General features: G+C 48.2%; 1 protein-coding gene across 4 annotated transcripts in view; it reads left to right on the forward strand.

The window, feature by feature from the left end:
- ptpn13 (protein tyrosine phosphatase non-receptor type 13) overlaps positions 1–26,018 on the forward strand; it is a 178,994-nt gene that overhangs the window by 95,760 nt on the left and 57,216 nt on the right. For all 4 annotated transcript variants that reach the window (XM_052458562.1, XM_052458564.1, XM_052458563.1 and 1 more), the window contains exons 8-12: positions 9,616–9,708; positions 11,846–11,942; positions 20,920–21,145; positions 21,334–21,408; positions 23,206–23,380. In XM_052458562.1, the coding sequence (XP_052314522.1) occupies positions 9,616–9,708; positions 11,846–11,942; positions 20,920–21,145; positions 21,334–21,408; positions 23,206–23,380 (666 nt within the window). The remainder of the gene's footprint in view (positions 1–9,615; positions 9,709–11,845; positions 11,943–20,919; positions 21,146–21,333; positions 21,409–23,205; positions 23,381–26,018) is intronic.

Here is a 26,018-nt window from a genome sequence, read left to right on the forward strand (position 1 = left end):
CTGTGTCAAGCCCGGGGCGGGGCTGTGTTAAGCCCGGGGCGGGGCTGTGTTAAGCACGGGGCGGGGCTGTGTCACCCCACAGACATATCAAGGCAGATAGCTGAGATCAAGTAAATGCACGTTTTGCTCTAGTTTAGACTAGGAAAGTCAGCTGAATGGGAGGTAAACAGGGTGACGAGTGTATAGCGTCTGAACTGAACGTGTATATGTGTGTGTGTGTGTGTGTGTGTGTGTGTGTGTGTGTGTGTGTGTGTGTGTGTGTACGTATGGCAAAGCGTTTCCAATGACCAGCTCCCCCCAGCTCTCAGAGGTCCTAGTGAATTTTTTTTTTATTATTTTTTTTTAACTAGGCAAGTCAGTTAAGAACATATTCTTATTTTCAATGACGGCCTGGGAACAGTGGGTTAACTGCCTGTTCAGAATGGGTTTTAAATAAGAAAAACATGTACACCGGTGTAGTTAGACGGACGGCACCTTCACAACCTGCGTTAGACCTGAGTGTTATGATTCAACATCTCTTCATCGACGTGACGGTCACTACTAATGGTCCCGTTGAGAGAGAGAGAGGGGTCACGGCACTGAACCTTATCAGGGTTGGTGGAACAAGAGAGGCACTGAACCTTATCAGGGTTGGTGGAACAAGAGAGTGATCACGACACTGAACCGTATCAGGTTTGGTGGAACTAGAGAGTGGTCACGGCACTGAACCTTATCAGGGTTGGTGGAACAAGAGAGTGGTCACGGCACTGAACCGTATCAGGTTTGGTGGAACTAGAGAGTGGGTTGGTACCGTTGTGGAGGTGGGTTGGTACCGTTGTGGAGGTGGGTTGGTACCGTTGTGGAGGTGGGTTGGTACCGTTGTGGAGGTGGGTTGGTACTGTTGTCGAAGTGTGTTATCTGGGTCAGGTGTGTTGGTCTTCACTCACTAGGCTATTTCCTCAGACGTGTGTTGGTACAGTTGTAGACGTGGGTAGGTACTGTTGTAGACGTGTGTTGGTACCGTTGTAGACGTGGGTTGGTACCGTTGTAGAGGTGGGTTGGTACCGTTGTAGAGGTGGGTTGGTACCGTTGTAGAGGTGGGTTGGTACCGTTGTAGAGGTGGGTTGGTACCGTTGTAGAGGTGGGTTGGTACCGTTGTGGAGGTGGGTTGGGACCGTTGTGGAGGTGGGTTGGAACCGTTGTGGAGGTGGGTTGGTAGGAGGTGGGTTGGAACCGTTGTAGGAGGTGGGTTGGTACCGTTGTAGGAGGTGGGTTGGTACCGTTGTGGAGGTGGGTTGGTACCGTTGTAGGAGGTGGGTTGGAACCGTTGTAGGAGATGGGTTGGGGTTGGGTTGGAACCGTTGTAGGAGGTGGGTTGGAGGTAGGAGGTGGGTTGGAACCGTTGGGTTGGAAGGAGGTGGGTTGGAACCGTTGTAGGAGGTGGGTTGGTACCGTTGTGGAGGTGGGTTGGAACCGTTGTGGAGGTGGGTTGGAACCGTTGTAGGAGGTGGGTTGGTACCGTTGTAGGAGGTGGGTTGGAGGTGGGGTTGTACCGTTGTGGAGGTGGGTTGGTACCGTTGTGGAGGTGGGTTGGTACCGTTGTGGAGGTGGGTTGGTACCGTTGTAGGAGGTGGGTTGGACCGTTGTGGAGGTGGGTGTGGAGGTGGGTTGGTACCCGTTGGGTAGGAGGTGGGTTGGTACCGTTGTAGGAGGTGGGTTGGTACCGTTGTAGGAGGTGGGTTGGTACCGTTGTAGGAGGTGGGTTGGTACCGTTGTAGGAGGTGGGTTGGTACCGTTGTAGGAGGTGGGTTGGTACCGTTGTAGGAGGTGGGTTGGTACCGTTGTGGAGGTGGGTTGGTAGGAGGTGGGTTGGTACCGTTGTAGAAGGTGGGTTGGTACCGTTGTGGAGGTGGGTTGGTACCGTTGTGGAGGTGGGTTGGTACCGTTGTAGGAGGTGGGTTGGTACCGTTGTGGAGGTGGGTTGGTACCGTGGAGGTGTTACCGTTGTAGGAGGTGGGTTGGAACCGTTGTAGGAGGTGGGTTGGTACCGTTGTAGGAGGTGGTGGTGGAGGTGGGTTGGTACCGTTGTGGAGGTGGGTTGGTACCGTTGTGGAGGTGGGTTGGTACCGTTGTGGAGGTGGGTTGGTACCGTTGTGGAGGTGGGTTGGTACCGTTGTAGGAGGTGGGTTGGTACCGTTGTAGGAGGTGGGTTGGTACCGTTGTAGGAGGTGGGTTGGTACCGTTGTAGGAGGTGGGTTGGTACCGTTGTAGGAGGTGGGTTGGTACCGTTGTGGAGGTGGGTTGGTACCGTTGTGGAGGTGGGTTGGGTTGTGGAGGTGTGTTGGTACCGTTGTGGAGGTGGGTTGGTACCGTTGTGGAGGTGGGTTGGTACCGTTGTAGGAGGTGGGTTGGTACCGTTGTAGGAGGTGGGTTGGTACCGTTGTAGGAGGTGGGTTGGTACCGTTGTAGGAGGTGGGTTGGTACCGTTGTAGGAGGTGGGTTGGAACCGTTGTAGGAGGTGGGTTGGTACCGTTGTGGAGGTGGGTTGGAACCGTTGTTGTGGAGGTGGGTTGGTACCGTTGTGGAGGTGGGTTGGTACCCGTTGTGGAGGTGGGTTGGTACCGTTGTGGAGGTGGGTTGGTACCGTTGTGGAGGTGGGTTGGTACCGTTGTGGAGGTGGGGTTGGTGTGGAGGTGGGTTGGAACCGTTGTGGAGGTGGGTTGGTACCGTTGTGGAGGTGGGTTGGTACCGTTGTGGAGGCCAGGGTGGGTTTAGGTGGGGTTTCAGGTGTCTCCGGAAGACTCGCTGTCCTGGCGTCGTGAGGAGTGTTCCACCATTGGGGGCCAGAGCAGCGAACAGTTTTTGGGTGTACTTCCTCAGTGGAGGTGGGTTGGTACGTTCCCCTCACAGTTAGGCAAGCACCATGGTCTTGAGGTGGGTTGGTGGAGAGAGCGGAGGAGCCGTGAGAGAACTTGTGGAGGTGGTTGGTACCAGTTGTCAAGACGGGGAGATGAGTGCCTGGTTGGTACCGTTGTGGAGGTGGGTTGGTACCGTTGTAGTTGAGAACGTCAGGGTGTTATCCAGGATCACGCCAAGGTTCTTGTGGGAGGAGGACACAATGGGTTGTCAGGCCGTGATGGCGAGATCATGGAACGGGCAGTCCTTCCCCGGGAGGAAGAGCAGTCCGTCTTGCTGGTTCAGTTGAGGTGGTGGGTTGGTACCAGAAGGGGGAAAGGAGAAGTTGTAGCAATGATAGGAGAGACCGTGGGTTGGTACGAGTTGTAGACAGAGTGGGACACCAGTGGTACCGTTGTGGAGGTGGGTTGGTAGGACGCAACCGTTGTCGGAGAGGGTGGAGAGGAGGTTGGAACCGTTGTGAGAGCAGAGGTGGGTTGGCAGTGCGGAGCGCCTTGTACAGAGAAGAGGAGGTGGGTCTTTGGATTTGGATCAAGAAGGTCATTCTGTAGCGGTAGAGTGGGTTGGTACTGGTCGTTGTCGGAGGGGAGGTGGGTTGGTGCAACCGTTGTCAGGGGAGGTGGGTTGGAACCGGAAATGGTCTGTAGGGTGGGTTGGAACCGATTTCATCTGTCAGGAGGTAGGGCAGTTGGAAACCGTTGTAGCAAACGAGGAGGTGGGTTGACCTTCATGGTTGTGGAGGTGGGTTGGAGGGAGCGTTGTGGAGGTGGGTTGGCAGATGCCGTTAGAATGGAGGTGGGTTGGTACCGTTGTGGAGGTGGGTTGGTACCGTTGTGGAGGTTTTCCTCCATTTGGAGGTGGGTTGGTACCGTTGTGGAGGTGGGTTGGTACCGTTGTGGAGGTGGGTTGGAACCGTTGTAGGAGGTGGGTTGGAACCGTTGTAGGAGGTGGGTTGGTACCGTTGTGGAGGTGGGTTGGTACCGTTGTAGGAGGTGGGTTGGTACCGTTGTAGGAGGTGGGTTGGTACCGTTGTAGGAGGTGGGTTGGTACCGTTGTAGGAGGTGGGTTGGTACCGTTGTAGGAGGTGGGTTGGTACCGTTGTGGAGGTGGGTTGGAACCGTTGTGGAGGTGGGTTGGAACCGTTGTGGAGGTGGGTTGGAACCGTTGGTACCGTTGTGGAGGTGGGTTGGTACCGTTGTAGGAGGTGGGTTGGAACCGTTGTAGGAGGTGGGTTGGTACCGTTGTAGGAGGTTGGGTTGGGTTGGAACCGTTGTGGAGGTGGGTTGGAACCGTTGTGGAGGTGGGTTGGACCGTTGTAGGAGGTGGGTTGGTACCGTTGTGGAGGTGGGTTGGTAGGAGGTGGGTTGGTACCGTTGTAGGAGGTGGGTTGGTACCGTTGTAGGAGGTGGGTTGGTACCGTTGTAGGAGGTGGGTTGGTACCGTTGTAGGACCGTTGTAGGAGGTGGGTTGGAACCGTTGTAGGAGGTGGGTTGGAACCGTTGTAGGAGGTGGGTTGGAACCGTTGTAGGAGGTGGGTTGGAACCGTTGTAGGAGGTGGGTTGGAACCGTTGTAGGAGGTGGGTTGGTACCGTTGTAGGAGGTGGGTTGGTACCGTTGTGGAGGTGGGTTGGTACCGTTGTGGAGGTGGGTTGGTACCGTTGTGGAGGTGGGTTGGTACCGTTGTGGAGGTGGGTTGGAACCGTTGTGGAGGTGGGTTGGAACCGTTGTGGAGGTGGGTTGGAACCGTTGTGGAGGTGGGTTGGAACCGTTGTGGAGGTGGGTTGGTACCGTTGTGGAGGTGGGTTGGTACCGTTGTAGGAGGTGGGTTGGTACCGTTGTAGGAGGTGGGTTGGTACCGTTGTAGGAGGTGGGTTGGAACCGTTGTGGAGGTGGGTTGGTACCGTTGTGGAGGTGGGTTGGTACCGTTGTAGGAGGTGGGTTGGTACCGTTGTGGAGGTGGGTTGGTACCGTTGTGGAGGTGGGTTGGTACCGTTGTGGACGTGGGTTGGTACCGTTGTGGACGTGGGTTGGTACCGTTGTGGATGTGGGTTGGTACCGTTGTGGAGGTGGGTTGGTACTGTTGTCGAAGTGTGTTATCTGGGTCAGGTGTGTTGGTCTTCACTCACTAGGCTATTTCCTCAGACGTGTGTTGGTACAGTTGTAGACGTGGGTAGGTACTGTTGTAGACGTGTGTTGGTACAGTTGTAGACGTGGGTAGGTACTGTTGTAGACGTGGGTAGGTACCGTTGTAGACGTGGGTAGGTACTGTTGTAGACGTGGGTAGGTACTGTTGTAGAGGTGGGTAGGTACTGTTGTAGACGTGGGTAGGTACTGTTGTAGACGTGGGTAGGTACTGTTGTAGACGTGGGTAGGTACTGTTGTAGACGTGGGTAGGTACTGTTGTAGACGTGGGTAGGTACTGTTGTAGACGTGGGTAGGTACTGTTGTAGACGTGGGTAGGTACTGTTGTAGACGTGGGTAGGTACTGTTGTAGACGTGGGTAGGTACTGTTGTAGACGTGGGTAGGTACTGTTGTAGAGGTGGGTTGGTACTGTTGTAGAGGTGGGTTGGTACTGTTGTAGAGGTGGGTTGGTACTGTTGTAGCGGTGGGTTGGTACTGTTGTAGAGGTGGGTTGGTACTGTTGTAGGAGGTGGGTTGGTACTGTTGTAGGAGGTGGGTTGGTACTGTTGTAGGAGGTGGGTTGGTACTGTTGTAGGAGGTGGGTTGGTACTGTTGTAGGGGTGGGTTGGTACTGTTGTAGGAGGTGGGTTGGTACTGTTGTAGGAGGTGGGTTGGTACTGTTGTAGGAGGTGGGTTGGTACTGTTGTAGGAGGTGGGTTGGTACTGTTGTAGGAGGTGGGTTGGTACTGTTGTAGAGGTGGGTTGGTACTGTTGTAGAGGTGGGTTGGTACCGTTGTGGAGGTGGGTTGGTACCGTTGTGGAGGTGGGTTGGTACTGTTGTGGACGTGTGTTATCTGGGTCAGGTGTGTTGGTCTTCACTCACTCGGCTATTTCCTCAGACGTGTGTTGGTACAGTTGTAGACGTGGGTATGTACTGTTGTAGACGTGTGTTAACCGGGTCAGGTGTGTTGGTCTTCACTCACTAGGCTATTTCCTCGGAGCTGCTGCTGATGGGCAGAATGACAATCTCCATTTGACATACCTTTTCTGTCGTAAATGTATGTACGCACACATGATGAAAATATATTTGGCTTACAATTGTGTCCATGAAAGATGTCCCTTGAATCATTTGATTGGCTGTAGGCCTACTAAAAAAACATTAACACCCCTCCCTGTAGCATTTAGTAAGGTCTTCACAGCCGATGTCAGATTTATTTACTACTTTTACTTACTTAATCATCTTTATTCCCCAATGGGACAGACGTTAGTCAGGGTCAGTGTGAATCCGCTTTATTCTCTGAGATCTGGAGTCGCAGTGGAAGGATCTGAGGAACTATTTTTTTGTCGATAGGTGAACCGGTCAATCGTGGCCTACTCACTCAGCATCGATATCCCTGTTGCTTTAAGTGTCTTACCATTCTGCTCTGCTCATTGTTTACGTAAAGACACCAAATAGGCCAGAAACCTACTGTACTGAGAAGTCTTTTTTTTTTAACCCCACGCCTACATGAGAACTCTCTGAAGAATGTTGTTTTTAAAGTATGTGCAGTAGCATGGAGTGAGCAGGACCTTCTGGTTTTGTAAACACTTGAAGGTATGTTGGACTGACGTCATGGGTTTTACCACAGTAGAGAGGTATACTACAAAGCAGGTTCAATGACTTAGCTCGCTAACTTACCTAAATAATTCAGATTTTTAAAATATATTTTTTTTAAAGGATAAGCTTGAACTGTGCGTGGTCTAATTGACTCAGCCAAAAACACATCAAAGTTTGTTTTTCTGATTGATTAAGAAAGCGGATGGTGATTTCTGGTTCTTTATCGAAGTTAGATGGCTAACTCATTGAACCTGCTTCGTAGTGTACCACTCAAGAGGTTACATATTTTATTCATCAAATGTTTATTTGTGTTTATAAAATAGTAATGTTCAAATATATCGCAGTCCGCATTTTGGAATGACAGAATGCGTTTTAAACTTGTGGTTGTGCATTGATAAGTGCACCAAAGATGGTATTAACGTTAAAGACAGCACTTCAACAAAACCTGATGAATTTGCAAGATCACTTTTCATTCATTTTGATTTCGGCACAAATGGAAAATATTGGCACTGACTCACCAATGGATTGATATTTTAGCATTGTCTCATTTGAAGAGTTCTGACTCACCCATGGAGTTTCGTCAGATCTCCTCTCACACAGCCAGTCATCCCTGCCTCTAATCCATCTAGTCAGATCTCCTCTCACACAGCCAGTCATCCCTGCCTCTAATCCATCTAGTCAGATCTCCTCTCACACAGCCAGTCATCCCTGCCTCTAATCCATCTAGTCAGATCTCCTCTCACACAGCCAGTCATCCCTGCCTCTAATCCATCTAGTCAGATCTCCTCTCACACAGCCAGTCATCCCTGCCTCTAATCCATCTAGTCAGATCTCCTCTCACACAGCCAGTCATCCCTGCCTCTAATCCATCTAGTCAGATCTCCTCTCACACAGCCGGTCATCCCTGCCTCTAATCCATCTCGTCAGATCTCTCACTCACTCAGCCAGCCAACCCTGCCTCTAATCCATCTAGTCAGAGCTCCTCTCACACAGCCAGTCATCCCTGCCTCTAATCCATCTAGTCAGATCTCCTCTCACACAGCCGGTCATCCCTGCCTCTAATCCATCTAGTCAGATCTCCTCTCACACAGCCAGTCATCCCTGCCTCTAATCCATCTAGTCAGATCTCCTCTCACACAGCCGGTCATCCCTGCCTCTAATCCATCTCGTCAGATCTCTCACTCACTCAGCCAGCCAACCCTGCCTCTAATCCATCTAGTCAGTCAACCCTGCCTCTAATCCATCTAGTTAGATCTATCACTCACTCAGCCAGCCAACCCTGCCTCTAATCCATCTAGTCAGTCAACCCTGCCTCTAATCCATCTAGTCAGCTATCCTGTCACACAGCCCCGCCTGCCTTTAATCCATTTTGTCAGCTCGCCTGTCACAAAGCCAGCCCTGCCGCTATTCCATCGAGTCAGCGCTCCTCTCACACAGCCCTGCCTCTTTCCCTGCCCGAGGCTGTTAAGACTAGAGGAATATTCACAACACTTTGCAGTGTCAAGATAGCTGCCTTCACCTATTATTTATGATATTTTCTATCTGATTATAGGGACTTTTCATGACATCTTTCCACATTTGTTTACTTTCCTGGTATGAGTTATTTGTTTTTTCTTACTGTTGTCTCCAACTGGTTTAATGTGTTTGTTCACAAACTATTTTAGAGAATCAAATTCCCCCAGCAGTTGGAAAGGAACTGCTGCTCTGAGTTCTCATGCTGTGTCCCAGATGGTACCCTATTCCCTATTTAGTGCAGAGCCCTATGGAACCCTAGTCCCTATATAATGCACTACTTTAGACCAGAGCCCTATGGAACCCTATTCCCTATATAGAGCACTACTTTAGACCAGAGACCTATGGAACCCTATTCCCTATATAGTGCACTACTTTAGACCAGAGACCTATGGAACCCTATTCACTATATAATGCACTACTTTAGACCAGAGACCTATGGAACCCTATTCCCTATATAGTGCACTACTTTAGACCAGAGCTCTATGGAACCCTAGTCCCTATATAGTGCACTACTTTAGACCAGAGCCCATATAGGGAATAGGGTGGCATTTGTGACACCGCCTCAGTCTCACTACCACGCGTGGACTCAGTTTCCCCTGAGTTAGAGCGTCTTCGCTGCTAATCAGTCAAATCCTCTTAAAATGAATTTATTTCAATGTATTTGGTTGGGACATAAAATATGGCTTCTTGGCTTAAACTAGTTTTTTCTGTGTCCAATTTAAAAACCTACTTTGCATGATTTTCTAGGCATAACTCACAGTGGTGCTGCGTCTACGGATGTGTTGGAGCTGTGAAAAGCAAAACGTGACTATGATGCAGTGACTGACTGTTCTCTCATGAAAATTCACTGCTTGTACAAAACATTAGGAACACCTCCCTAATATTGAGTTGCACCCTATTTGTTTTTGCCCTCAACACAGCCTTAATTCGTCAGGGCATGGGGACTCTACAAGTTCTCAGACGTTCTATCGGGAAGCAAATTGACTCCAGTGCTTCCCACAGTTGTGTCAAATTGTCTGGATGTCCTTTGGGTGGTGGACCATTCTTGATACACTGGAAACTGTTGAGCATGAAAGACTCAGCAGCTTTGCAGTTCTTGACACACTCAAACTGGTGCGGCTGGCACCTACGACCATACCCCGTTCAGAGGCACTTTCGGCTTGCCCCATTTAAATATTTTGTCTTGCCCATTCACCCTCTGAATGGCACACATATACACAATCCATGTCTCAAGGCTTAAAAAATCCTTCTTTAATCGTTCTCTTCGTTTACACTGATTGAAGTGAATTTAAAAAGTGACATCAATAAGGGATCATAGCTTTCACCTGGTCATCAGTCTGTCATGGAAAGAGCAGTTGTTCCTCATGTTTTATACACTCTGTCTATTTGACACACAACAGCCTCTCTACTGTCTGAGTAAATGTCTGTCTTTCAGAGCATAGAGATCCAATATAATAACTCTGATTTTAATGTGTCCGTCTTTCAGATCCTCTCCACTCCCATCGGAGGTACCACAGTGACTACAGCTCGTCCAGTGAGAGCCCCTCTGTAGCATCCTCCGACACCGACTACAGACAAGGTAGCATATCATTCAAGCCAGTCCTTTTTAAACTTTAAAATACAGAAACGACATGTTCGTTACACGCAAGGTGTTTCAAATTCAAGGTGTTTCAAATTCCACAGCGAAAGAGGAAAATGTGTCGTTGAATGTAGATTCGTTAGGAGTCATGTGTCTTGAAGCCAGAGCTGACTTTTCACCAGTGGTGGAAAAAGTACACAATTGTTATACTTGAGTGAAAGTAAAGATACCTTTTGAATAGGAAATGACTCAAGTGAAAATCACCCAGTAAAATACTACTTCAGTAAAAGTCTAAAAGTATTTGGTTTTAAATAGGCTTAAGTATCAAAATGAAATGTAATTGCAAAAATGTAAAATAAAAAGTAAATTATTTCACATCCCTTATATTAAGGAAACCAGATGGTACAATTGTTCGTGTTTTTTAAATTTACAGATAGCCAAGGGCACACTCCAACATCATTCACAAACTAAGCATTTGTGAGTCCTCCAGATCAGAGACGGTAGGGATGACCAGGGATGTTCTCTGTTTAGTGAGTACTCCAGATCAGAGGCAGTAGAGATGACCAGAGATGTTCTCTGTTTAGTGAGTACTCCAGATCAGAGGCAGTAGAGATGACCAGAGATGTTCTCTGTTTAGTGAGTACTCCAGATCAGAGGCAGTAGGGATGACCAGGGATGTTCTCTGTTTAGTGAGTCCTCCAGATCAGAGGCAGTAGGGATGACCAGAGATGTTCTCTGTTTGTGAGTTCCAGATCAGAGGCAGTAGGGATGACCAGAGATGTTCTCTGTTTAGTGAGTACTCCAGATCAGAGGCAGTAGAGATGACCAGGGATGTTCTCTGTTTAGTGAGTACTCCAGATCAGAGGCAGTAGAGATGACCAGAGATGTTCTCTGTTTAGTGAGTACTCCAGATCAGAGGCAGTAGAGATGACCAGAGATGTTCTCTGTTTAGTGAGTACTCCAGATCAGAGGCAGTAGAGATGACCAGAGATGTTCTCTGTTTAGTGAGTACTCCAGATCAGAGGCAGTAGAGATGACCAGAGATGTTCTCTGTTTAGTGAGTCCTCCAGATCAGAGGCAGTAGGGATGACCAGGGATGTTCTCTGTTTAGTGAGTCCTCCAGATCAGAGGCAGTAGGGATGACCAGAGATGTTCTCTGAGTGAATCCTCCAGATCAGAGGCAGTAGGGATGACCAGAGATGTTCTCTGTTTAGTGAGTCCTCCAGATCAGAGGCAGTAGGGATGACCAGGGATGTTCTCTGTTTAGTGAGTCCTCCAGATCAGAGGCAGTAGAGATGACCAGGGATGTTCTCTGTTTAGTGAGTACTCCAGATCAGAGGCAGTAGAGATGACCAGGGATGTTCTCTGTTTAGTGAGTACTCCAGATCAGAGGCAGTAGAGATGACCAGGGATGTTCTCTGTTTAGTGAGTACTCCAGATCAGAGGCAGTAGAGATGACCAGGGATGTTATTTTGATAAGTGTGTGAATTGGACCGTTTTCTGTCCTGCTAAGCATTTAAAATGAAAGAAGGTCTTTTGGGTGTGAGAGAAAATGTATGGTGTAAGAAGTACATAATTTTCTTTAGGATTGTAGTGAAGTAAATGTTGTCAAAAATATAAATTAAAATACAGATACCCACAAAAAATGACATAAGTAGTAATTGAAAGTATTTTTACTTCTGTACTTTACACCACTGCTGTCGACTTCATGTCCCCCTCATCTTGGAAAGGAAATTCTAAACAGCTTAACTGCACTCCCAGCAACCTCAGACACTGCTGCTGTTAACCGTTGCTTAGTTCTATGAATGTGTGATACTTCTGGTCTGTTCCACTTTCACCGTCACTACTCGACCAACTCCCCTCGGAGGCTGCTGCTGCCCCTCGGAGGCTGCTGCTGCCCCTCGGAGGCTGCTGCTGCCCCTCGGAGGCTGCTGCTGCCCCTCGGAGGCTGCTGCTGCCCCTCGGAGGCTGCTGCTGCCCCTCGGAGGCTGCTGCTGCCCCTCGGAGGCGCCTGCTGCCCCTCGGAGGCGCCTGCTGCCCCTCGGAGGCTGCTGCTGCCCCTCGGAGCCTGCTGCCTGTTAGCGCGTGCTATTGATCATGTGATGTAACTTGATATATTTTCTTTCTTCTGTTTCAGTTAAGAAACCAGAGGAAGTGAGACGTTACAGCTCCCAGTTGGCTCTCTCAGACCATCACGGCATGTCTCTAACCAGCCACAACGCACACAGACACAGGTACATCCCTGTTAAGAGTTACACCTGAGATACAGGCATGTCTGTTCCCAGAAGAAGATTCACCTGGGCTTTGTTCATTAGGATACGCAATGGAAGAAAACAGTCCGAAACAGCGAGGTACCATCTGAACTTGTCCAATAGCAAAGGCTCCTTTTTTGTTTTTCATTACACAATGTCATTTTTTTAAAACAAAAGTTGTACTATGGTGTGCCTTAATGAAAACAACCCTTCACCTGAGTGCACTCTCTCCCATCTCACATTCCTAGTGTCCAGTCAAATGTCTGAGTCCTGCTATAGAAACGTGTGTTTGTGTGTGTGTGTGCACACCCTGCTCTATAGCGTTTAGATTATATATCCAACAGTATGTGGACACCCATTCAAGTTAGTGGATATGTCTATTTCAGCCCCACCTGTTGCTGACAGGCGTATAAAATCGAGCACACAGCCATGCAACCTCCATAGACAAACATTGGCAGTAGAATGGCCCATACTGAAGAGCTCAGTGACGTTCAACATGGCACCGTCATAGGATGCCACCTTTCCAACAAGTCAGTTCATCAAATTTCTGGTCAACTATAAGTGCTGTTATTGGGAAATAGAAACATCCAGGAGCAACAACGGCTCAGCCGTGAAGTGGTAGGCCACACAAGCTCACAGAACGTGACCGCCGTCTGTCCTCGGTTGCAACACTCACTACTGTATTCCAAACTGCCTCTGGAAGCAACGTCAGCACAAGCACTGTTTGTCGGTAGCTTCATGATATGGGTTTCCATGGCCGAGCAGCTGCACACAAGCCTAATCAGGCCAGGCCAAATCACCCAACATCAGTGCCGACCTCACTCATGCTCTTGTGGCTGAAAGGAAGCAAGTCCCCGCAGCAATGTTCCAACATCTAGTGGAAAGCCTTCCCGGAAGAGTGGAGGCTGTTATAGCAGCAAAGGAGGGACCAACTCTATATTAATGCCCATGATTTTGGAATGAGATGTTTGACGAGCAGGTGTCTACATACTTTTGATCATGTAGTGTATATACCGTGGCCCAGGATAGACACCTGTTAATGTTCAACTAAATGTATGTATCTCAGGGTGAAGCTATTCGCACATCGCTCACGTTGCACAAGACTGGGAAAACGGAGAGGTGTGTCGTAGTTAAAGTTTGGAAACACGTCAGTCCGAGTGGAATTATGTATCAGGATAAAGGTTAAATACAAATCTGGAAATGTATATCATAGAAGGTAATTCATCCCGTTTTCAATTATTCACACTTGTTCCAGGGTAAGGTGTGCTTCCTAAAGGGTAATGTGTTTTTAACTTCCTGAAGCAGTCTTACCCATTAGTTGTATAATGTTTTATCTATGGCCCTCCTGCACCCCCTGCTGGTTAAATTCATGTATAACCTGGCTCGTCTTTTTATTTTTTTTACCTTTATTTAACTAGGCAAGTCAGTTAAGAACAAACTCTTATTTACAATGACTGCCTACGGCAACTGCCTTGTTCAGGGGCAGAACAACAGAATTTTGGCCTAAAGTAGTGCACTATATAGGGAATAGGGCATCATAGGGCTCTGGTCAAAAGTAGTGCACTATATAGGGAATAGGGCATCATAGGGCTCTGGTCAAACGTAGTGCACTATTTCGGGAATAGGGTTCCATTGGGCTCCGCTACTGGCTGTGTGTGTGATATCAGTGTGATTTACACTGTCGGCTGCAAGCTGGCTGTAGTGTGGTGGGGTGTGGTAGGTTAATCAGTGCCAGTAGGATTTCATAATTGATCCTGTGTGTAGGCAGACAGTTTGGGCACAGGGCCACAGAGTGGAACGACGCACTCTCACCCAAACAGCTGTTCTGGCGCTTTAGATTTTAGTGATACAGTGCATTTGGAAAGTATTCAGACCCCTGGACGTTTTCCACATTACCGCCTTATTCGAAAATGGATGAAATAGTTTCATTTAAGTCATTTACACACCTCTTATGACAAAGCAACTAAAAATACAAATGTATTCGAAAAGAAAAATCTGAAATACACATTTGACATAGTGCCAGTGGAACAGCCACTCATTCAGGGGTTTTTCTAAATCTTGTACATTGTAGAATAATAGTAAAGACATCAAAACTATAAAATCACACATATGGACTCATAGTCCTAGTATTCCTTGAACAAATGGGGTTTCAGGTGTCTCCGGAAGGTGGCCACCCTTTGCCTTGATGACTGTTCTGGCGTCGTTGGCATTTTTCCACCAGTTTCATGGAATGCTTTTCCAACAGCTTTGAACAGTTTTGACATATTCTGAGCATGTACTGTACTTTTCAGTGGTAGGGAGGCTGCAGGCCAACTGGATCCCAAACCAGTGCCCTTGTTTGGGTGTAGGGCCTGATCAGAGCCTCTTGGTACTAGGTGCCGTTCCCCTGAAGCTCCGTGGCGAGCACCATGGTCTTGTAGCGGATGCGAGCTTCAACTGGAAGCCAGTGGGAGATTGCTGGAGAATGCTGGGTAGCCATGCCGTGAATTCTAACTAAATGGGAAGGTTGAACACCAGCAAAGGGCTCGGCGTCCTCTGGATGCTTGTAGGGGAATGGCACACATGCTGAGATCATCCATTCACCTACTTTGCAGTAACAAAGACGGGAGATGACAAGTGCCTGGATTTGGACTACTGGTCTAATGTCCATTGCTTGTGTTTGTGCCCAAGCAAGTCTCTTTGCGGATTTTAGTAGTAGCATGAACCTGATTCACGGGACACTCTGAACAGTTGATGTTTTGAGACGTGGGTGTTACTTGAACTCTGAAAAAAGGTTCTTAGCGCTCTGGGAGGAGGACACAATGGAACTCATCCGTCTGCAGCATGGAACTGATCTTCCCCTGGGAGGAAGAGCCACTCCGTCTTGCTGATTTTTCAGCTTGAGAAGTGGTGATCCGTCATCCACACTGATATGTCTGCCAGACATGCAGAGATGCGATTCGCCACCTGGTCATTTGAGCTGGGTAAATGGAAGTCTTTTACCAAATAAGGCTATCTTCTGTATCTAATATATTTTGATAGTTTAACCATGTTTTGAGGTTATGACATGATTCCATGTGACTTCATAGTTTGATGTCTTCACTAATTCTACAATGTAGGGCCTAGTACAGAGCCCTGGGGACACCAGTGGTGATGAGCGCGTGGTGAGGAGACAGATTCTCGTGACGCCACCTGTGTGGGAGCACCTGTGATGGTGATGATGAAGAGCGTGATCCTCGTGAGATGCCTGGCTCGTGGGAGAGGGTGGAGATGAGGATCTGATGGTTCACTCGTGATCGAAGGCTAGCCGATAGGTCTAGAAGGATGAGCAGAGGAGAGAGAGTTGAGCTTTAGCAGTGGGAGCGCCTGTGATGATGAGAGAAGGCAGTCTCAGTTGAATGACTAGTCTTGAACACCTGACTGATTTGGATCAAGAAGGTCATTCTTGAAAATGGATGAAATAGTTTCCCCTCATCATTCTACACACCCCATAATGACAAAGCAACTAAAAATACATTTTTTCAAATGTATTCGAAAGAAAAATCTGAAATCACATTTGACATAGTGCCAGTCTAAAGTTTAGACACACCTACTCATTCAGGGGTTTTTCTTTACTTTTACTATTTTCTACATTGTAGAATAATAGTAAAGACATCAAAACTATAAAATCACACATATGGACTCATAGTAACCAGTAAACTATTGAACAAATCAAAATAGATTTTAGATTCTTCAAAGTAGCCACCCTTTGCCTTGATGACAGTTCTGTACACTCTTGGCATTTTCTCAACCAGTTTCATGAGGAATGCTTTTCCAACAGCTTTGAAGGAGTTCCCACATATTCTGAGCATGTATTGTCTGCTTTTCTTTCAATCTGCGGGCCAACTCATCCCAAACCATCTCAATTGGGTTGAGGTCGGGCGATTGTGGAGGCCAGCACTCATCACTCTCCTTCTTGGTCAACTAGCCCTTAAACAGCCTGAAGGTGTGTTGGGTCATTGTCCTGTTGAAAAACAAATTATAGTCTCCCTAAGCGCAAGCCAGATGGGATGGCGTATTGCTGCAGAATGCTGTGGTAGCCATGCCTTGAATTCTAACTAAATCACTGACAGTTTCACCAGCAAAGTACCATCACACCTCCTCCTCCATGCTTCACGGGGGGAACCACACATGCTGAGATCATCCATTCACCTACTTTGCGTCTCACAAAGACAGTGGTTGGATTCAAAAAGCTCAAATTTGGACTACTGGTCTAATGTCCATTGCTTGTGTTTCTTGGCCCAAGCAAGTCTCTTTATTTTATTTTAGTAGTAGTTTCTTTACAGCAATTTGACTATGAATGCCTGATTCACGTGGTCTCCTCTGAACAGTTGATTTTGAGATGTGTCTGTTACTTGAACTCTGAAAAAATGTATTTGGGCTGCAAATTCTGAGGTGCAATTAACTCTAATGAACTCATCCTCTGCAGCAGAGAACTGATCTTCCTTTCCTGTGGCGGTCCTCATGAGAGCCACTTTCATCAGAGCGCTTGATGATTTTTGCTGCTTGAAGAAGCTTTCAAAGTACTTGACATTTTCCGTATTGACTGACTTGAAGTAATGATGGACTGTCGTTTCTAGTTGCTTATTTGAGCTGTTCTTGCCGTAATATGGACTTGGTCTTTTACCAAATAAGGCTATCTTCTGTATCTAATATATTTTGACATGTTTAACACTGTTTTTTTGCTTATTACATGATTCCATGTGTTATTTCATAGTTTTGATGTCTTCACTATTATTCTACAATGTAGAAAATAGTACAACTGTAAGCACAGCGTGATGATGATGAGAGAAGGTGATACTCGTGACTAGCGACTGGCTAGTGTGGGAGCACAGTGTGATGATGATGATGAGAGAGGGTGATCCTCGTGACTAGCGACTGGCTAGCGTGGGAGCACAGCGTGATGATGATGAGAGAAGGTGATACTCGTGGCTAGCGTGGGAGCACAGCGTGATGATGAAAGGTGATACTCGTGACTAGCGTGGGAGCACAGCGTGATGATGAGAGGTGATCCTCGTGACTAGCGACTGGCTAGCGTGGGAGCACAGCGTGATGATGAGAGGTGATCCTCGTGACTAGCGACTGGCTAGCGTGGGAGCACAGCGTGATGATGATGAGAGAAGGTGATCCTCGTGACTAGCGACTGGCTAGCGTGGGAGCACAGCGTGATGATGATGAGAGAAGGTGATCCTCGTGACTAGCGACTGGCTAGCGTGGGAGCACAGCGTGATGATGATGAGAAAAGGCGATCCTCGTGACTAGCGACTGGCTAGCGTGGGAGCACAGGGTGATGATGAGAGAAGGTGATCCTCGTGACTAGCGACTGGCTAGCGTGGGAGCACAGCGTGATGATGAGAAGGTGATCCTCGTGACTAGCGACTGGCTAGCGTGGGAGCACAGCGTGATGATGATGAGAGAAGGTGATCCTCTTGACTAGCGACTGGCTAGCGTGGGAGCACAGCGTGATGATGAGAGAAGGTGATACTCGTGACTAGCGACTGGCTAGCGTGGGAGCACAGCGTGATGATGAGAGAAGGTGATACTCGTGACTAGCGACTGGCTAGCGTGGGAGCACAGCGTGATGATGAGAGAAGGTGATACTCGTGACTAGCGACTGGCTAGCGTGGGAGCACAGCGTGATGATGAGAGGTGATCCTCGTGACTAGCGACTGGCTAGCGTGGGAGCACAGTGTGATGATGATGAGAGAAGGTGATCCTCGTGACTAGCGACTGGCTAGCGTGGGAGCACAGTGTGATGATGATGAGAGAAGGTGATCCTCGTGACTAGCGACTGGCTAGCGTGGGAGCACAGTGTGATGATGATGAGAGAAGGTGATCCTCGTGACTAGCGACTGGCTAGCGTGGGAGCACAGCGTGATGATGATGAGAGAAGGTGATCCTCGTGACTAGCGACTGGCTAGCGTGGGAGCACAGTGTGATGATGATGAGAGAAGGTGATCCTCGACGTGACTAGCGACTGGCTAGCGTGGGAGCACAGCGTGATGATGAGAGGTGATCCTCGTGACTAGCGACTGGCTAGCGTGGGAGCACAGTGTGATGATGATGAGAGAAGGTGATCCTCGTGACTAGCGACTGGCTAGCGTGGGAGCACAGTGTGATGATGATGAGAGAAGGTGATCCTCGTGACTAGCGACTGGCTAGCGTGGGAGCACAGCGTGATGATGAGAGAAGGTGATACTCGTGACTAGCGACTGGCTAGCGTGGGAGCACAGCGTGATGATGATGAGAGAAGGTGATCCTCGTGACTAGCGACTGGCTAGCGTGGGAGCACAGCGTGATGATGAGAGAAGGTGATACTCGTGACTAGCGACTGGCTAGCGTGGGAGCACAGTGTGATGATGAGAGAAGGTGATCCTCGTGACTAGCGACTGGCTAGCGTGGGAGCACAGCGTGATGATGAGAGAAGGTGATCCTCGTGACTAGCGTCTGGCTAGCGTGGGAGCACAGTGTGATGATGATGAGAGAAGGTGATCCTCGTGTGACTGGCTAGCGTGGGAGCACAGCGTGATGATGATGAGAGAAGGTGATCCTCGTGACTAGCGACTGGCTAGCGTGGGAGCACAGCGTGATGATGAGAGAAGGTGATCCTCGTGACTAGCGACTGGCTAGCGTGGGAGCACAGCGTGATGATGAGAGAAGGTGATCCTCGTGACTAGCGACTGGCTAGCGTGGGAGCACAGCGTGATGATGATGAGAGAAGGTGATCTTCGTGACTAGCGACTGGCTAGCGTGGGAGCACAGCGTGATGATGATGAGAGAAGGTGATCCTCGTGACTAGCGACTGGCTAGCGTGGGAGCACAGTGTGATGATGATGAGAGAAGGTGATCCTCGTGACTAGCGACTGGCTAGCGTGGGAGCACAGTGTGATGATGATGAGAGAAGGTGATCCTCGTGACTAGCGACTGGCTAGCGTGGGAGCACAGTGTGATGATGAGAGAAGGTGGCCATGTAAAGTGATGTTGGACTATAGGAGATACTGGGCCATGTAAAGTGATGTTAATTAGACAATAGGAGATACTGGGCCATGTAAAGTGATGTTAATTAGATGATAGGAGATACTGGGCCATGTAAAGTGATGTTAATTAGACGATAGGAGATACTGGGCCATGTAAAGTGATGTTAATTAGACTATAGGAGATACTGGGCCATGTAAAGTGATGTTAATTAGACTATAGGAGATACTGGGCCATGTAAAGTGATGTTAATTAGACAATAGGAGATACTGGGCCATGTAAAGTGTTGTTAATTAGACGATAGGAGATACTGGGCCATGTAAAGTGATGTTAATTAGACTATAGGAGATACTGGGCCATGTAAAGTGATGTTAATTAGACGATAGGAGATACTGGGCCATGTAAAGTGATGTTAATTAGACGATAGGAGATACTGGGCCATGTACAGTGATGTTAATTAGACAATAGGAGATACTGGGCCATGTAAAGTGATGTTAATTAGACAATAGGAGATACTGGGCCATGTAAAGTGATGTTAATTAGATGATAGGAGATACTGGGCCATGTAAAGTGATGTTAATTAGACGATTAGTGCTCAATTCCGAGTCTCATTGCAAAGATTCTGAATACTTATGTAAATAAGGTGTATATATATATAATATTTAAAAAAATAAAAAAAAATTTTTTTTTTTTTGCAAACATTTTTAATAACCTCTTTTCGTTTTGTCATTATGGGGTATTTTGTGTCAATTGATGCGGAAAACAATTGAATCAATTTTAGAGTAAGGCTGTTATGTCACAAGATGTGGAAAAGGGGAAGAGGTCTGAATGTTCTTGTGCTTTTAGATTTATGTCTAAGCTTCAGTTTGACATTAAGCACACAGGACCGTATCACATCCATGAAAGACTTGAATTTCGGGTTTTTCACATCTCTAAAATAAATCTCCTTGACATAGCTTGTCAAAAATCCAATGAATGCATAATTAGGACAATACACAACCTTTCTCAGGCATTTAACTTTGTCACCATGTTGCTGACTGACGGTGTCTGGATAGAAATGTCTAATGTAGAACATACACTGAGTGAACAAAACATTAAGAACACCTACTCTTTCCATAAACGACTGACCAGGTGGAAGGGGAAGGGGATACCTAGTCAGTTGTTCAACTGAAATACATTAAAATGTGTCTTCTGCATTTAACCCAACCCCTCTGCATCAGAGGGTTGCGGAAGGGTGCCTTAATCGATATTGACGGCGCCCGGGGAACACCAGGTGAGAGCTCTGATCCCTTATTGAGTCACTTGTTAAATCCACTTTAATCAGTGTAGATGAAGGGGAGGAGACGGGGTTAAAGAAGGATTTTTAAGCCCTGAGACGATTGAAACATGGATTGTGTGTGTTTGTGCCATTCAGAGGGGGAATGGGCAAGACAAAAAGATTTAGGTGCCTTTGAACAGGGTAATGGTAGTAGGTGCCTGGCGCACCGGTTTGTGTCAAGAACTGCAACGCTACTGGGTTTTTCACGTTAAACAGTTTCCTGTATGTATCAAGAACGGTCCACCACCCAGCATCCCTGTAGAGTCCAAGCCCCCTGTAGAGTCCAAGCCCCCTGTAGAGTCCAAGCCCCTGTAGAGTCCAAGCCCCCTGTAGAGTCCAAGCCCCCTGTAGAGTCCAAGCCCCCTGTAGAGTCCAAGCCCCCTGTAGAGTCCAAGCCCTGACGAAACAAGGATATTCGGAAGAGCAACTCAATATTAGGAAGGTGTTCTTAATGTTTTTGTACACTCTGTGTATATGCTTGTCTCGGTCATCCAGAGTAAGTAATCATGGCAGTTCTATGCATCTTATTTCCATGTCCTCCCCACGCAGGCTGTATGAAGGGGCTGCACACACATGAATGTCTGCAATGTATAGTGTGGAATCCATCGTGTCCGTTCTGTTGTACATTTCAATCTGTTTTTCCCCCAGGCGACATGAGGGTGCAGCCGACGAGGGTCTGATGCTCCAGAGACGTGAGGAAGAGGTTCAGAGGCTGCAGGCTCACCTGGCTAACAGGCTGTCCAGGGCCTCCCTATACCCAGGGGACGACCCCCGAGCCAGCCTCTACACCGGGGATGAGCCCCTGGCACGCACCTCCATGCTGGACCTCCGGGACCCTCTCAATGCAACGCTACCACACCACCGCAAACCTAAGGTAGCCTACCGCATAGCAAACCGTAGGTAGCCTACACATGATCTAAAACCAAAGCTGTGTCTATGTGAAATGACTGCCTGTGTGATTTTTAGATGGGGAGAACAAGTAGGCCTAACATTTTTACAGCACGACACGGTGCAGTCTGTGTGTGTAACCTCTTCTTACTCTGTCTCTCGTTCCTATTGCAGAATTTCTTTGGTCCTGAATTTGTGAAGATGACCAGCGAGCCATGTGTTGCCTTGACGGTTCCCTCTTCAATAATGGTGAGACTCCTCAAGGTGTTTAAGATGGGGTACTAGTGGTGCAGACTGATTTCTAGCCCGGTGGTTGTGTGAGTGAGGGTTATGTCAGTGTAGTGGAATACATCCTAACCTCTCCTCTAGCTCTGGGTTGAAACAGAAAGCTTTCATTTTGAATCATTTCTCTCTGCTTGAATGAGCTGGCCTGGCTACAATGGAACCAATGAAACCCTGCCTACCTAGAACCTCCAGGCATGCTCAATCAAACTCTCTCAAACTATAAAAATACAAATAAATAACCTGCTCTGGAGAGGAGAGATCCCAGGTCTGGTGGTCAGTGCAATGTACTGGCCCTCTGCTGGTACAGGGCAATGTACTGGCCCTCTGCTGGTACAGGGCAATGTACTGGCCCTCTGCTGGTACAGGGCAATGTACTGGCCCTCTGCTGGTACAGGGCAATGTACTGGCCCTCTGCTGGTACAGGGCAATGTACTGGCCCTCTGCTGGTACAGGGCAATGTACTGGCCCTCTGCTGGTACAGGGCAATGTACTGGCCCTCTGCTGGTACAGGGCAATGTACTGGCCCTCTGCTGGTACAGGGCAATGTACTGGCCCTCTGCTGGTACAGGGCAATGTACTGGCCCTCTGCTGGTACAGGGTAATGTACTGGCCCTCTGCTGGTACAGGGTAATGTACTGGCCCTCTGCTGGTACAGGGCAATGTACTGGCCCTCTGCTGGTACAGGGCAATGTACTGGCCCTCTGCTGGTACAGGCCAATGTACTGGCCCTCTGCTGGTACAGGCCAATGTACTGGCCCTCTGCTGGTACAGGCCAATGTACTGGCCCTCTGCTGGTACAGGCCAATGTACTGGCCCTCTGCTGGTACAGGCCAATGTACTGGCCCTCTGCTGGTACAGGCCAATGTACTGGCCCTCTGCTGGTACAGGGCAATGTACTGGCCCTCTGCTGGTACAGGGCAATGCACTGGCCCTCTGCTGGTACAGGGCAATGTACTGGCCCTCTGCTGGTACAGGGCAATGTACTGGCCCTCTGCTGGTACAGGGCAATGCACTGGCCCTCTGCTGGTACAGGGCAATGTACTGGCCCTCTGCTGGTACAGGGCAATGTACTGGCCCTCTGCTGGTACAGGGCAATGTACTGGCCCTCTGCTGGTACAGGGCAATGTACTGGCCCTCTGCTGGTACAGGGCAATGCACTGGCCCTCTGCTGGTACAGGGCAATGCACTGGCCCTCTGCTGGTACAGGGCAATGCACTGGCTCTCTGCTGGTACAGGGCAATGCACTGGCCCTCTGCTGGTACAGGGCAATGCACTGGCCCTCTGCTGGTACAGGGCAATGCACTGGCCCTCTGCTGGTACAGGGCAATGCACTGGCCCTCTGCTGGTACAGGGCAATGCACTGGCTCTCTGCTGGTACAGGGCAATGCACTGGCCCTCTGCTGGTACAGGGCAATGCACTGGCCCTCTGCTGGTACAGGGCAATGCACTGGCCCTCTGCTGGTACAGGGCAATGCACTGGCCCTCTGCTGGTACAGGGCAATGCACTGGCCCTCTGCTGGTACAGGGCAATGCACTGGCCCTCTGCTGGTACAGGGCAATGCACTGGCCCTCTGCTGGTACAGGGCAATGCACTGGCCCTCTGCTGGTACAGGGCAATGCACTGGCCCTCTGCTGGTACAGGGCAATGCACTGGCCCTCTGCTGGTACAGGGCAATGCACTGGCCCGTTCCTGTCCCATATCTCACTCTAAATGACCCCTTTCGATCTCTCTCTTGTCCCGTGTCGTCTCTCTTCCCCCAGAACAAGCGTGGGAAGCTGGATGAGGTCCAGAGGAAGGTGGGGGTGGTCCTGCTGACCGGCCAGAAGCTGGAGCTGAGCTGTGACATCAAGGCTGTGTGTAAGGACGTGTTGGACATGGTGGTGGCTCACATTGGACTGGTGGAGCACCACCTCTTCGGCTTGGCCTGCCTCACAGGTATGGTATGGGTAGAGGGTTCATCCTGCGTGCGTGCGTGCGTGCGTGCGTGCGTGCGTGGCGTGCGTGCGTGCGTGCGTGTGCGTGCGTGCGTGCGTGCGTGCGTGCGTGCGTGTGTGCGCGTGCGCGTGTGTGCGTGCGTGTGTGCGCGTGTGTGCGCGTGTGTGCGTGCGTGCGTGCGTGCGGCCAGACTGGGACAAGAATTCGGCCATGACATCTTAACCAGCCCACATCACTGCATGTGGCGGCAACTTTTCCCGCAGTTGCATTTTGAAATGTTATATGATCAGAACGCGTTTTTCTCTCGAGCGCATGCAGGGAGAGGAGAGAGGCTCGCTCATTACAGCAGCAGGCAAAGTCATGGGCTGGAAAGACACTTCCATTACACAAATCATGGAGGATAATGCACCGTACTGTTTGAACAAATCATGGAGGATAATGCACCGTACTGTTTGAACAAATCGTGGAGGATAATGCACCGTACTGTTTGAACAAATCATGGAGGGTAATGCATCGTACTGTTTGAACAAATCGTGGAGGATAATGCACCGTACTGTTTGAACAAATCGTGGAGGATAATGCACCGTACTGTTTGAACAAATCATGGAGGGTAATGCATCGTACTGTTTGAACAAATCGTGGAGGATAATGCACCGTACTGTTTGAACAAATCATGGAGGATAATGCACCGTGAACAAACTGTTTGAACAAACAAATGCACCGTACTGTTTGAACAAATCATGGAGGGTAATGCATCGTACTGTTTGAACAAATCGTGGAGGATAATGCACCGTACTGTTTGAACAAATCATGGAGGATAATGCACCGTACTGTTTGAACAAATGCACTTTACTGTTTGGAGGATAATGCTTTACTGTTTGAACAAATCACCGTACGGTTTGAACAAATCATGGAGGATAATGCATCGTACTGTTTGAACAAATCATGGAGGATAATGCACCGTACTGTTTGAACAAATCGTGGAGGATAATACTGTACTGTTTGAACAAATCGTGGAGGATAATGCACCGTACTGTTTTTGATAAACTGTGAACAAATCATGGAGGATAATGCACCGTACTGTTTGAACAAATCATGGAGGATAATGCACCGTACTGTTTGAACAAATCATGGAGGATAATGCACTTTACTGTTTGAACAAATCATGGAGGATAATGCATCGTACTGTTTGAACAAATCATGGAGGATAATGCACCGTACTGTTTGAACAAATCATGGAGGATAATGCACCGTACTGTTTGAACAAATCATGGAGGATAATGCACCGTACTGTTGGAACAAATCATGGAGGGTAATGCACCGTACTGTTTGAACAAATCATGGAGGATAATGCACCGCCTTATCTCAGTTCACTGGTCACGATGGCAACACCCATCCGTAGCACGCGCTCCAGCAGGTGTATCTCACTGATCATCCCTAAAGCCAACACCTCATTTGGCCGCCTTTCGTTCCAGTACTCTGCTGCCTGTGACTGGAACGAATTGCAAAAATCTTTGAAGTTGGAGACTTATCTCCCTCACCAACTTCAAACATCAGCTATCCGAGCAGCTAACCGATCGCTGCAGTTGTACATAGTCTATAGGTAAATAGCTCACCCTTTTTCACCTACCTCATTCCCATACTGTTTTTATACTGTTTTTATTTATTTACTTTTCTGCTCTTTTGCACACCAATATCTCTACCTGTACATGCCCATCTGATCATTTATCACTCCAGTGTTAATCTGCAAAATTGTATTATTCGCCTACCTCATGCCTTTTGCACACATTGTATATAGACTGCCCATTTTTTTCTACTGTGTTATTGACTTGCTAATTGTTTACTCCATGTGTAACTCTGTGTTGTCTGTTCACACTGCTTTGCTTTATTTTGGCCAGGTCGCAGTTGCAAATGAGAACTTGTTCTCAACTAGCCTACCTGGTTAAATAAAGGTGAAATAAAATAAAAATAAAAACTGTTTGAACAAATCATGGAGGATAATGCACCGTACGGTTTGAACAAATCATGGAGGATAATGCACCGTACGGTTTGAACAAATCATGGAGGATAATGCACTGTACGGTTTGAACAAATCATGGAGGATAATGCACCGTACTGTTTGAACAAATCATGGAGGATAATGCACCGTACTGTTTGAACAAATCGTGGAGGATAATGCACTTTACTGTTTGAACAAATCATGGATGATAATGTGCTTTACTGTTTGAACAAATCATGGAGGATAATGCACCTATCGGTTTGAACAAATCATGGAGGATAATGCACCGTACTGTTTGAACAAATCATGGAGGATAATGCACCGTACTGTTTGAACAAATCATGGAGGATAATGCACCGTACTGTTTGAACAAATCATGGAGGATAATGCACCGTACTGTTGGAACAAATCGTGGAGGATAATGCACTTTACTGTTTGAACAAATCATGGATGATAATGTGCTTTACTGTTTGAACAAATCATGGAGGATAATGCACTTTACGGTTTGAACAAATCATGGAGGATAATGCACCGTACTGTTTGAACAAATCATGGAGGATAATGCACCGTACTGTTTGAACAAATCATGGAGGATAATGCACTTTACTGTTTGAACAAATCATGGAGGATAATGCACCG

Source organism: Oncorhynchus keta, chromosome 12 (genome assembly GCF_023373465.1).
Source record: "Oncorhynchus keta strain PuntledgeMale-10-30-2019 chromosome 12, Oket_V2, whole genome shotgun sequence".
In the NCBI taxonomy this organism is placed as follows: domain Eukaryota; kingdom Metazoa; phylum Chordata; class Actinopteri; order Salmoniformes; family Salmonidae; genus Oncorhynchus; species Oncorhynchus keta.